Source organism: Engystomops pustulosus, chromosome 5 (assembly GCF_040894005.1).
Source record: "Engystomops pustulosus chromosome 5, aEngPut4.maternal, whole genome shotgun sequence".
NCBI lineage: Eukaryota > Metazoa > Chordata > Amphibia > Anura > Leptodactylidae > Engystomops > Engystomops pustulosus.
The window spans coordinates 33997768-34012277 of NC_092415.1; the positions used below are offsets into that span (position 1 = coordinate 33997768).

Sequence of the window (14510 nt, forward strand, 5' to 3'; positions counted from 1 at the left end):
TCTCCTTCACCAGACGACAAGGGGACACCAGGCAGACAGGACTTTCTCTAAGACTGAAATTTAAGGTACTGTTAGGCAACGAGGCAGCTGTCAATTGAGAAGTCACTTTGTGCAGATTGACCTTGATGGTCATCAATATGGTGACCCACCAGTTGTAGACGTGGCCCTGCTGGTTGTATGCAAATTTTTGTGGCTAAGTAGCAGGTTGGCTTGTTAGACATAATTTGTGCCACTTAACCCCCTATCTTTTCATCCAATAAAAGTACCTTCTAATCTATGGGTGGCTCAGAGGTTAGCACTACAGGCTTGCAGTGTTGGGGTCCTGGTCTCAAGTCCCATCCAGGTCAACATCTGCAAAGAGTTTGTATGTTCTCTCTGTGTTTGTGTGGGTTTCCTCCGGGTCCTTTGGTTTCCTCCCACACTTCAAAAACATACTGGTAGGTTGAATCGATTATGAGCCCCTTTGAGGACAGGGATTAATTTGTCAAGCTCTGGGCAGCGCTGTGGAATATGTTGGTGCTAAATAAATAAAGGATTTGTTTGCAGTTCTTCTTGGTTTTGATACATATAATTTTTATTAACCATAGTTAATTTATGCTGTTATTTCTAAAACGGAAACCAATTATATGAACGGGACCAATGTTACATGTACTTTGTCCTGAGAGAAATAGTCAGCAAGTATCTTTATGATGTTTCATTCAACTAGATACTCCAATAAACCATTCAACCTTGGGGACATAAGGAAGCACAGCTTTCATTTTTTAACTTAAGTTAGGGGAAAAATGCAAAGATAGTGTGAGTATTACAATAAGGAAGCTGGCAGTGCTAGGAGCAGCTCTGTGTATAATGATCATTGTGTTTCCTTGTTCTGTATAACAGCTATTCTCTTCACCCCAGCAGAGAGTCCGGTAAGTGTTCATTACTTTATAATAATTTTTCTTCTAATCATCATTTATTTTGACATGATTTGCTGTGTACCAATGTTTATGGTGATGCCACTAACATTTTGAATACAGTATAAGTTACATGTATATTTATATAATTATCGTAGATGAGCATTATTCATTAGGCCAGTGTAGTAAGTACAGATCTCAAGTATCAGGAGAGGGACATGAGTATAATCCCTGGAACATACCATGACTCTATTTCATGGATGGATAAACTTGAAGCATAGTTGCCAAAATTACAGTTGGCAAAATAGGAATGTTAAATGGGTTGGGACAGCATGACCCGTGATTCCCAGCCATCATAAATATGTAGGGCTGAAAGTCTCCTAAAGTACTTCAAGTGAATGGGGTGAATATGCACATGCTCACCCCATGATCCATTCACTTCTCACCCATTCTCCCTTCACTAGCCCTAAAATGGTGAATATAACACAGGCTGAGTATGAGTATGGGATAAGTGGCTATAATGCAAATAACTATATCTCTGCAGTATTTGATATGCTTGTGCAGCGCTGCGTAATCTGTGTGCGCTATATAAATAAAGAATTATTATTATTATTACCTGACCCACAGTGGGAGGGAGCCTTTGACAACAATTCCAACGATACATATATCATGTTGCTGGCTTCTTCATAGCCTGATGTCACGGGGGCTCCTGCTACTCACATCTTGGGTCACAGACGCACCTGTGCCGCTCTTCGTGGAGGCCGCCGCTCCCCTTATCCACACTCACCTCTTCACGCTCCTGTTCCCGTCCTGGCTTCCCGGCACGCACATCCCCGGCTCCTACGGCGCACTCTCACTGGTCACTTCCCAAATTAGTTAAAAGCCGGCCCTTCCCAGCATTCCCAGCCAGATCTTTGCACTCTATGCCTCAGAAAAAGCTATTACCTGTGACCTCTTCCTGTGTATTGCTCTGTCTCTAACCCCATATCTTTGCCGCCTGTCTTGACCTCCTGCCTGTCCCCGACCATGAGATTGCCTGCTCGACTTTGGCTGCCATCGCGGACAAGTCGCGTCTGTGGAATGACCTGGTAATACCACACCGCAGCAAGACCAACCTGCTTTGCGGCAGGCTCTGGTGAAAACCGTGTGCCACTTAGATTCCGGTGCCAGGTGTCGGTTGTGTCATCATCCACGGTGGTCCAGGGGGTTCACTACCCCAGAAGCCTGACACCTGAGTTCGAACCTGGTGTATCTATCAGCCCTATCTGTAAAATCTTCTCCTGAAATGAGCGAGAACTTCCTGGTTGTGAAATTAGCTATATGGAACTGAGCGAAGCTTCCCTCACTTCCCAAAATGCTGAGTTCTCCGCACATGTAATAGCGCTAGCAGTCCAGCCATAGGATGTCATTGTCAGTTTAACTCACATAATAACATGCTTTACAGTAACAGCAACCTATACACACTGATTATTACACAAACACACACATATAGACCTATGCATTAACTGCTGTAACCGTGAAACAGAAGCCAGCTACTGCCATTACTCAGAGGGGATGGGTTGTGTTGTATTTATTAAAAAGATTTCACACACTACGACACCAGAGTGCTCTGTATCCAGCTACAATCCTGGAATATAAATACAATTTATACTGTTGTAAAGTGGTTGTATAGTGAAAGCTGCTGACAGATCTCTTTTTAATTAACTTTTTGACCAAGAAGTAACTGGCCAGCTTAAGAAGTAGTGGCTGACCATATTTCCAGATGGATAGATAATATTTCTTCTGTGACTTTCTTTGTTTGTTCCACAGATACCATGAGAAATACCCGCTTCCAGGTCAGTTGCCAGTGTAAAAACAATATGACACAGTGTTATTTTTTCACCTTCTGTAATGTACCGTAATATTTATTCTTGATGAAAAATACCTTAGTAGACTTGAAATTATCTAATAAAGTATAGAAGTTATCACATACTGGTAGGTTAGGTGATAGCTTGTTAATCGTTGTAGGTCCTACTGCGGGGGCATCCATTATCATAAGAATGGGAGTCCTGTGCTCCTTATATGACTTGAGTAAGTACAAAAGCACTTATCTCCGCTGTCTCAGCTGCTGAGAGATTTATCCTCACTGCTTTCACTTCACCCCCATATAGCTTTTATATGATCTTGTACATCAGTGTGCTTCTGTCTTGTTGCTAGAAAGTTGGAAGTCAGGTGAAATTTCAGCAAAAAGCAGATTTGGTAAAAATTACTAAGTTTTTTATAGTCACTACTAATTTATGCAAAGTTAATTGAAAAATTAGTAACCATTTAAATCAGATGCACTTATACATCCGTCTATGATATTATTATCTTTCTTTTTTAGGCTTTGATCCAACGGTGTTGGCTGTTCCTAAGATGTAAAAAAACAGGTAAAGGTTAATCACTGGATAATGGGAACATATACAAATCAATAACTTGTGTTTTTTTGTTTAAATCAAACCCAGCCTTTGAAATGAGGCTGAAAATATGAAATGGTTGGGTGCCATGATCGGTAATCGTTGCCAGCTATCCCGCTGCTATCTATTATTTCATGTAATCAAGACACCCACAAAACACACTACGGAAATGTTTAGTTTTAAAGGAAATTACTTAGGTACCAAATGGATTCAAAGTAAAAAAAACATTATGCTGAATGTCACCGATCCCCACCTCATCTCCCACTGCAGGGCCCTCACTTTTAGGAAATGGCTGTAAATGCCAAAAACAGGCAATCAGTTAGTGAGATGGCCCCGCACAGGGGCTGAACAGGCATTTACATCAATATGCTGTGTTTTTTTTAAGAAAGGGATCATGCACAGGCACTGAGATGGTTCTGAATTTTGGGGTTCAATTTGGGTTCATTCTGTGCTTTTTATCAATATGTAAATGATGGATTCAGAGCACCCCTAGGTACCAAACAGGGGTGTAACTGTGAGAGGCTGGGCCTCATAGCAAACTTTTGAATGGGACCTTCCCCTTAAAATAAATATTTGTACACTCACAAATGTTTATACAATCTCACACATTTATACATTTATACACACATTTAAAAACTTATATTCACACACTTCTACTCTTATACACTCATTTTTATACATTCGCATGTATTTTTTCTGATGCCTCTGTCAGCTGATCAGTGAGGTTGATGGGTGTTGGACCCCAACTACTTTGACAATATTTATATTCAATAAATCTAGATGATTATGATCATGTTAGGTTTTGTATGTGGAACTGCATTGTATAATATATACATCCTTTATTTCAATAAAACAGACAACGAGGAAACAGTTTCAACCAGTGATGTTTCAGTCAAAGTGGAAGATGTGGAAGTAGGTGCTTTTCATCTAACCGTGTATAAATCATTAGTAAAAGTAACTACACAAAACTGTGTAACATTTCTTATCAAATGTGTTTCTATCTCCTCTGTGTTTTGGTTCTAATCATCCTTCATTCTTCCTTCCTCATCAACTTTTTACTCCTTTAAAGGAAACCTACCATCAGCATCTACCATCAGAAGTAGATCTAATGATAGATTCCAATGCATATACACAAAGAAATGTACTGGGTTTCCACAGGACTATTAGTATCACTGTTTTAATATAGTTAATTCCAAAAGTTTACCAGTGTCAGACATGTAGGTTGCGGATTAGGGAAGTAAGCAGGAGGGTTGCGGTGCTCTAATTCTTGAAGTAGACAATCAATCCAAGTATTCATAAGAAAGTAAACGAATGGCCCTCACCACGGTATCTCCTTCCAATTCATCATAGTATCATAGTATATAAGGCTGAAAAAAGACCATCAAGTCCAACCTTTAAGAATTAAATAAATGTTTTATCCCCATAACCCGTGATATTTTTTCTCTCCAGAAAGGCATCCAGGCCTCTCTTGAACATGTACATAGAGTCCGCCATAACAACCTCCTGCGGCAGAGAGTTCCACAGTCTCACTGCTCTTACAGTAAAGAACCTTTGTCTATGGTGATGGTAGAATCGCCTCTCCTCTAGGCGTAGAGGATGCCCCCTTGTCCTGGTCACAGGCCTAGGTATAAAAAGATCTTTGGAGAGATCCTTGTACTGTCCGTTCAGGTATTTGTACATTGTAATGAGGTCTCCCCTCAGTCGTCTTTTTTCTAAACTGAATAATCCCAAATTTTGTAATCTGTCATTTTATTCTAATCCCTCCATTCCCCTAATAATCCTGGTTGCTCTCCTCTGCACCCGTTCCAGCTCTACTATATCCTTTTTATACACTGGTGCCCAAAACTGTACACAATATTCCATGTGTGCTCTGACCAGGGATTTGTATAAGGGCAAAACTATGTCTTTATCATGAGAATCTATTCCTCTCTTGATACATCCCGTAATTTTATTTGCTTTAGCTGCAGCCGCCTGGCTCTGGTCACTAAAATTAAGTTTACCATCCACCAATACCCCCAAGTCCTTTTCAGCTCTAGTTTTACCAAGTAATTGACCGTTTAGAACATAATTATACTTTTTGTTTCCATGGCCCAAGTGCATAACTTTACATTTATCAGAAACAGCATTTACAAAGATTGTTAACCCCTTGAGATCTTCATAGTAATTGAATCAAAATGGCGGTGAAATTTAGAATAGTCAAATTTTGTCGGTTATACGTTCATTTAGCCCTAAAATTTACACATTTCCAAAAGATAAAAAGAGAAAACCCACCATAAAATTTGTTCTACAATTTCTCCTGAGTGCAGCGACCCCCCACATTGGACATTACTTGTGTTATGGGGGCACAGCGAGGCGCAGAAGGGAAGGAGCCCTGCAGCTGCCAGGATTTTAGTTTTCTAGTTGCCCCCTTTTGAAGGCTATAAAATTTTTGCTTTTCCGTTATTTGGGCCATGTGACAGCATTTTTTTTGCGCGATGAGATGCTTTTTCCAGTGTTACCATTTTTGGGGTTGGTATCACCTATTGTTGAAAATTTAGGAACTTTTTTTGAGGTCATGAGTTGAAAAGCATCAATTCTGTACTGGATTTTTAACTTTTTTTTTTTTTCGTGTTCACCGTATAGCCTGATAATCATGTTATCTTTATTCTATGGGTCGATACGATTACGGGGATACCAGACATGAATATTTTTTCTTATGTTTTACTAAATTTGCCAAATAAAACCCTAATGTGGGGAAAATCTATCATTTTTGCATCACCGTCTTCCAAGTGGCATAACAATGTTACGTTTTTGGCTACAGAGCTGGTTGATGGCTTGTTTTTTGCGGGACATGTTGTACTTTGCAACAGTATTATGTTATATGGAGTACATATGTTTTGTTGATCACTTTTTATTGCCTTTTTAGTGGGATATAATAGGTATATCATAATATCATAATTTTTGGCGGGTTTTTAACGTTTTTTTTTACGGCGTTAATCATATGGGTTCAATAGTTATCTAGTTTTATTCTATGGATTGTTACGGACGCGGTGATACTATATATGTGGGGTTTGGGTTATGATTTAGACTTTTTTGAGCGTTTTATGTCTCTTTATATGTTTTGGGGCTTATGGGCATTTTTTGTGATTTATAAAGTTATTTTTTATTGAAAAACATTTTTTTTTACATTTTTGTTTTTGATCCACCATGGGAAATGAACAAGCAATCATCTGATTGCTTGTTCATGATAATACTCTGCAATACTGATGTATTGCAGGGTATTGGCAGTGTCAGCCTATGCAGATGCCCCAGAGGTGCCATTGCAGCGGTTGGCGCCCCCGAAAACGGCGCGGGGGGGGCGATCGTGGGGTAAAGACCGCCAGAAGGCAGGTTAAATGCCGCGGCCGCGTTGACCGCGGCATTTAACGGGTTAAACGCCCGCAATCGGAGCCCACTCCGACCGCGGGTGTTAGCTGGGGATGTCAGCGGTACATTACCGCTGAAATCCCACGACCCCCGATACCGGTTCGGCTCCTGTGCAGAGCTGAACCGGCATAGTCTCTGTGCAGTAGCTTTACTGCGCTGAGCGCTATTCGCGGGACTCAGCGCAGTACAGCTACGGCACAGAGCGCTAAGGGTTTAATAAAAATATTAAAAAGAAGTGGCCCCAATACTGACCCCTGTGGCACTCCACTGGTAACGTCAACCCAATCTGAGAATGTGCCATTAATGACGACCCTCTGTTTTCTATCACTAAGCCAATTACTTACCCAAATACACAGATTTTCCCCTATTCCCAGCAGTCTCATTTTATATACCAACCTTTTATGTGGCACGGTGTCAAATGCCTTTGAAAAGTCCAGATATACAACATCCACAGCGTCCCCCAGATCCAGTCTTGAACTTACCTACTCGTAGAAACCAATCAGATTAGTCTGACAGGACCGATCTCTCATAAACCCATGCTGACGCTGGGTTATAAGGTTATGCACAGTGAGATACTCCAGGATAGCATCTCTAACAAAGCCCTCAAATATTTTCCCCACCACAGAAGTTAGACTCACGGGTCTGTAGTTTCCAGGATCGCTATTTGATCCTTTTTTGTATATTGGTACCACATTTGCTATGCGCCAGTCCTGTGGAACATAACCAGTCCTCAGTGAATCTTCAAATATTAAAAATAATGGTCTGTCTATCACGGTACATAGTTCATGCAGAACCCGGGGGTGTATGCCATCTGGCCCCGGTGATTTATCTATCTTAGTGGTTGCGAGGCTGCGCCGTACCTCTTCCTGGGTTAAACTGTTGACATTCCAAAAAGAATTTACATTATTCCTCATTGTGTCTTCCACCAGGGGATTTTCCTGGGTAAAGACAGTCGAGAAGGCGACATTCAGTAGATTGGCCCTTTCCTCATCTCCTTCCACCATGACCCCCATGTTATTTCTAAGGGGACCCACACTCTCTGTTTTTAGTTTCTTATCATTTATATACTTGAAAAATAATTTGGGATTATTTTTGCTCTCCCTGGCAATTTTTCTCTCAGTCTCTATTTTTGCAGCCTTTATCTGCTTTTTACAGGATTTATTTTTCTCTCTATAATCCTGTAATGCCTCATCGCTACCTTCACGTTTTAGGACCTTAAACGCCTTATCTTTCTCGCTTATTGCTTTCCTTACAAGACTAGTTAGCCACATTGGCTTTTTCTTGTTCCTCTTATGCTTTTTCCCATAAGGTATGTGTTTCTCACAGGACTTTTTCAGAATATATGAGAAAAAGTCCCATTTTTGGGGGGGGGGTTTGTCTTTGAGAACATTATCCCAGTCTATGCCTTTAAGGTCTTCCCTTAGTTGCTGAAAATTTGCCCTCCTGAAGTTTAGAGTGTTGGTTGCCCCTTCCCTAACATTCTTAGTAAAGTGTAATACAAAATCAATGATATTATGATCACTATTCCCCAGGTTCCCCCCAACCTGTAGTTTTGATACCCTATTAGGTCTGTTGGTAAGCATAAGGTCCAGCAGTGCCCCCCCTCTTGTTGGCTCCAGGACTATTTGCGACAGGTAATTGTCTTTTGTTGTTGACAAGAACCTGCTACCTTTGAAGGACCTGCAGGTTTCTGCCCCCCAGTCAATATCTGGGTAATTGAAGCCCCCCATGATAAGTACTTCACCATGCTTTGAAGCCGCATCCATTTCACTTATCAGCATTTCCTCTGCTGCCTCCAATATATTTGGAGCCTTATAACAAACCCCTAGTAATATTTTATTATTCTTTTTCCCTCCCCTTATCTCCTCCCATAGGGACTCCACATTTGCGTTACTGATGTCATCTCGCAAGACAGGCTTGAGGCAAGAATTCACATATAAACAAACCCCTCCCCCTTTTTTATTTATACGATTCTTTCTAAAAAGACTATAACCATCTATAGTAACCGCCCAATCATAGCTACTGTCCAGCCATGTCTCGCTGATTCCCACTATATCATATTTCCGTTCCAACATCAAGAGTTCCAGTTCCTCCATTTTGTTTGTGAGGCTTCTGGCATTTGTGTACATACACTTTACATGGTTTTCCCCTGTTCGAATTCCTTTTGTTCTTATTCCCCAATCTCATTCCAGCCCCCCTTCCTCCCCCATGGACTATGACATTTCCCAGCTCTCTATCTACACTGTCTATTTGCCCTGCACAATTGTAGTTGCCCTCCCCCCAGGTCTCTAGTTTAAACAATCCTCCAACCTTCTAGCCATTTTTTCCCCCAAAACAGCTGCACCCTCCCCATTGAGGTGCAGCCCATCCCTACTGTAGAGCCTGTAGCCGACAGAAAAGTCAGCCCAGTTCTCCATGAACCCAAAACCCTCCTTCCTACACCAACTTTTGAGCCACTTATTTACCTCCCTGATCTCCCGCTGCCTTTCCGGTGTGGCACGTGGTACAGGTAGTATTTCGGAGAAAACTACCTTTGAGGTCCTTGCCCTGAGCTTATGGCCTAAATCCCTGAAATCATTTTTTAAGGACCTTCCACCTACCTCTTACTTTGTAATTAGTGCCAATGTGGACCATGACCGCTGGTTCCTCACCAGCCCCTCCCAGTAATCTGTCAACCCGATCCGCAACATGCCGAACCCGAGCACCCGGCAAACAACACACTGTTCGGTATGCACAGTCTTTGTGACAGATTGCCCTGTGTGTTCCCCTAATAATCGAATCTCCCACTACCAGCACCTGTCTGACCTTGCCTGTGCTCCCATTACCCTTCTTACTGGAGCAGACAGTCCCCTGGTTGCTAGAGGCCATGTCTTGCTGAAGCATTGCTACCCCAGAGCTGATATCCCCGTCATCCGCCAGCCTGGCAAACTTATTGGGGTGCACCAGATCAGGACTAGACTCCCTACAACTCTTCCCTCTACCCCGCCTTCTACATGTTACCCAACTAGCTGCCCCCTCCCTCTGCACCTCCATACTTCCCTCCCCACAACCATCTTCCCCAGAGAGTTTGTGCTCCAGGAGCAGCAAACTTTGCTCCATATTGTCAATTGCCCGCAGCCTTGAAACTTGCTCATTTAGATCCAGAATCTGGGCTTCCAGATGAGCAATTTTCACACATCCCACACAGCAGTATTCCCCCTCGAACGGCTGTTCAGGGAAAGCATACATGGCACAGGATGTACACTGTGTAGCAATGCCACTTATGGAGTCCATTCAGTTTATTTGTGCATACTTACAATAATATGACGGGCAAGCAACATTTCATAGGGAAGGGAGGACATTGTGGCCATCTGCCTCGACACACCCCTTTTTCAACCTCAAGTTCCTATTGGTGCTTTACAAATTAATGCTCCTCACCATTAACACTCAAGATTGGTGCTTCGTTTGGTATAAGTTATACAAATAAAGCATCTGTCATGCACTTACAAAAGTCTGGACTCGTGATGCCACACGCTCTCACAGGGCACGGTCCTCATCGCCACGCCCCCCCCCCCCCAGATGACGTCAGCTGAAGAGGTGGGGCGCAACTTCGGGCCGACTCGGGATTGGCGCATGGCAAAGTAGATGTGTTCGTAGTGGTTCCTATGGATACCAGACAATCAACATTGCGCACCTTCAAAGAAAGGGTTTCAAATATGTAGTAGGAGGTAGGAGAGAGGAACAGGGTGGGGACTAAGGTAGTAACGGCCTCAATTTTAAAACATCAAAATGTCACTAACTAGGAGTGACAAAAAACTATGCTTGTAATGACCCCTTAAGCGGGATAAATTGGTCTATTACCGGGGCATTCACTAACCGTGAACTAAATGTACAGTAACAATTCTTTAAATCTGACATATATTACAGGTAATGTTAAATGGCTTCTAATCTTTGTGGGTATATGTCGTATTTTATTGTTAATATTTAGCAAAGATAGAGCACGTGAGTAATATGTCATAATATGAAATAAATCAGATAGACTCTCATGTCTAGTCTATCATTTAGTCCCAGAGGGCCTAGGGCTCCTGTCCGTAGGATCCATCTACCTTCATTTTGCAAAAGACGCTGTCTATCGCTTCCTCCTCGCAAGATGGGGACTGCGATTTTCAAGACCTTTGGATCCGAATTGTGGTGCATTTTCACATGTTCAATTAATCTCGGTGCCCCATGGCCTGTTCTTAAGGACCTAATATGTTCTCCAAAACGAATGTTCAATTTCCTTATAGTTTTCCATATATAAAACCTCCCACAATCACAGAAAATTACATAGACTACGAAGTCCGTATTGCATGTAATGAGATGCTTAGGTTTTATTGTACACATAAAACCTCTTTTGTTTTAATGAATTGTGGACAATGGCTGCAACTACCACAAGGGTAGTTTTCTGTACTCGTTTCTAGCCAATTGCTTCTGACGGGGTTAAAGGCATTCCTCACTAACTCTGACTTTATTGTCCTCCCTCTCCGGAAGGTCACCAAACGTCCTCTGGCTGCTACCTCAGCTAGTTCCTTATCGGCCTCTATTATGTGCCAGTTGGATCTGATGGCTGACTTGATCAAATTTGCCTGGGGTGTAAAATTAAAAGTGAAAGAGATTTAATGTCACCTTGTACTATTTTTCTGTTCTTTTTTGCTCTTTCAAAGGCTTCATCTATGAGTATTTCTGGGTACTCTTTTGCTAAGAGTCTTATTTTCAGTTCTTGAGATTGCCTACAAAACCTTCTTCTGTGTTAATAATTCGGGACACCCTTACAAATTGACCATATGGTACCGCCTTCTTCACGTATTGGGGGTGGTAACTATGAAAATGTAAAAGAGTGTTTTTAGCTGTACTTTTCTGAACACTCTTGTCTCTAGAACTACCTCTTTGTCTTCAACTATGACACCTAGAAACTCTAAACAACTGCCTCCAATGTTGTATGTAAAACACATGTTCATTGTATTATGTGTGTTCAGGTATTAGACCATATCCTTAAACTGCTGCTCCGAGCCTCTCCATACTATAAAGACATCGTCCACATATCGTTTATATGTCTGTAAATACTTCAAATATGGGTTACTTTCAGAAAAAATGTATATGTCTTCGAATATGGGCAGAAAGAGGTTGGAGTATGTACAGGAGACCGGAGTCCCCATCGCTGTCCCCTTTCTCTGGCCATACCAAGTATTATCATGCTGAAATGCATTGTGTGTCAATACGAAATGCAGGGCATTGCAGATGAAATTTATGTATCCCTCATTTTTATTGGCTTGAGTAAGAATACTCCTTACTGACTGTATTCCTGTGTCATGGGGTATTCTGGTATATAAGCTTTCAACATCTATCGACATCAGGTAGTCTCCTGGTTGCCACGATAAATTCTGTACTATGTCTAGGAAGTGATTTGTGTCTTTAATATAAGATGGAATGTTGTGTAATGCAGGTCTTAACAGCCAGTCTATATATTGGGATAATGGCTCCGTTATTGAACCTATAGCAGCCACTATCGGGCGGCCTGGCGGGGACTGTTCTTTTAGATATCAGGCCCTTTTCGACACTGTCCCTTAAAAAAGTTCTTAAGTGGGATAAGAATTTTTGTGTCGGATCTTTTGTAAGCCTCTCGTATGTTCGTTCATCCCCAAGTAAGCGTGCTGCCTCCTGTTTGTAATAATCTTTAGTTAGAAGCACTACACACCCCCTCCCCCCCTTTGTCAGCCTGCTTCACTATTAAATTGTCATCGTTTTTTAACGACTTCAGGGCTTTCCATTCCTCTTTCGTTAAATTCGGTTCGTCTTGTCTATATATAAGGGACTTCACTTCCTTAGTGACCTGTTTCTTAAAAATGTCGATTGTGCTACCAGGATGTACTTGGGGATTATATGTGGAGGGTAAACCCCCTCTGAAATGTGTATCTGTTGTATGTGTGGATGTCTCAGCCTCATCTGCCAAAAACAAAAGACAATCTTTCTCAATGTCTGTCAATTTTTGTTCTACAAAAAATCCTAATGGGATCACTGTGACTGGAACTTCAGCTACCTTGAGTTTTCTCTCTTTTGCATTATCATTTTTTTGTGCAAACACTTTTTTTAGGGCCATTTTTCTAGTACCTATGAACAAATCAATTTCAAAATCCACATAATCAAACGTATCTGTAAGGCAGAAATGTAAACCTTCCTGCAGAACAGACTTGTGTGCTGTCCCCAGTTCAACCTGCGATAGGGTGGTTATTAAGTCTCCTTCCTTATTTACTTCCAGGAGACTTGCTTGCGTTTCTGATTCCTCCTCTTTTCTTTTATGTCTCTTGGGTTTACCTCGTCGTGTGTGTTGTTTTTTTGGATTTTTCCTAAAGGGGCCTGCGCTTGCGTGGGTATACTGGTGGATGTACTAGTTGATGGTCCTTCGTCCGAGTAACTGGACTCGGAGTCAGTTGTCCAATAGTTCTTCTTCTCTCTGTTTCCACTTCTCCTGTGTCTAGGTTGATAGGGCTTATTCATTTTTGTCCTCTTCTTCGCGTGACAATTAAAGATCTGATTATTTTCATAGTCCTTCTTATCCCTCATGAACTTATCTTTCTTTTTCTCTTTTATTGTTTCTCTAAACTCTTCATGAATGTTTCCATTTGTTGTGGGGTATGTCTTCTTCTTAATTCTGACTTCGCTTTACAAAGCTCCGTGGTCACTAGCTGGTATTCTTCTTCATTTCGTGTTAGTACTATTTTCATCAAGTTCTTGGAGTTTTCGTGATGCGCTTCTTCCCATGCTCTTACGTTTCTGCTATCATCAACAAATTGGGACGGTGGTTTGTAAACTCTAAGACCTCTGGGTACTCTCTCACTTGCTACATAACATTTTAACGAATTTATAGTCCAAAAAAATTTCACTTCCTTCTCTGCCAACCCTTTTATCTTAAATTCCAAACTCTTGGTGCTTATTACCTGTATATCTTCTTTCTCATTGCACTGCGTCCTCCCTCCCTTGTTTTAGTGAAACTCCTTCTTCTGATTTCCCAATTTCCACATCTGTATCTGTAATCATGTCTTTTCCCTGTGTCAGGTGTCCTTCTTACATTCATCAAAGTGTGCTCTACTCAGTCGATTAGAAAAAGTCCAAATCGCAATGCTCACGTTCTCGGTCTTTGCTAAATATTAACAATAAAATATGACGTATACCCACAAAGATTAGAAGCCATTTAACATTACCTGTAATATATGTCAGACTTAAAGAATTGTTACTGTACATTTAGTTCACTGCTAGTGAATGCCCCGGTAATAGACCAATTTATCCCGCTTAAGGGGTCATTACAAGCATAGTTTTTTGTCACTCCTAGTTATTGACATTTAAATGTTTTAAAATTGAGGCCGTTACTACCTTAGTCACCAACCCTGTTCCTCGCTCCTACTACACATCAGCGGTTTTGAAACCCTTTCTTTGAAGGTGCGCAATGTTGATTGTCTGGTATCCATAGGAACCACTAGGAATACATCTACTTTGCCATGCGCCAATCCTGAGTCGGTTCAAAGTTGCGCCCCGCCTCTTCGGCTGACGTCATCTGGGGGGGGGGGGTGGCGATGCGGACCGTGCCCCAGTGATGGCGGCTTTGCGGCCGAGGTAGTGATGCCGACGCCATTTTGGGGGTTGGCCACGCTCTGCCAGCCTTCCCCTTTCGACAAAAGCCGTGTGAGAGCGTGTGGCATCACTAGTCCAGACTTTGGTAAGTGCATGACAGATGCTTTATTTGTATAACTTATACAAAACGAAG

General features: G+C 41.7%; 1 protein-coding gene across 1 annotated transcript in view; it reads left to right on the forward strand.

Annotated features, from left to right (window-relative positions):
* Nucleotides 1-14510, forward strand: part of LOC140132619 (E3 ubiquitin-protein ligase RNF31-like) — a 37636-nt gene continuing 23126 nt past the window's right edge. Inside the window, exons 1-5 of the mRNA XM_072151602.1 lie at nucleotides 1-65; nucleotides 880-908; nucleotides 2703-2728; nucleotides 3256-3301; nucleotides 4185-4240. Coding sequence (XP_072007703.1) covers nucleotides 2708-2728; nucleotides 3256-3301; nucleotides 4185-4240 — 123 coding nt within the window. The 5' untranslated portion in view covers nucleotides 1-65; nucleotides 880-908; nucleotides 2703-2707. The remainder of the gene's footprint in view (nucleotides 66-879; nucleotides 909-2702; nucleotides 2729-3255; nucleotides 3302-4184; nucleotides 4241-14510) is intronic.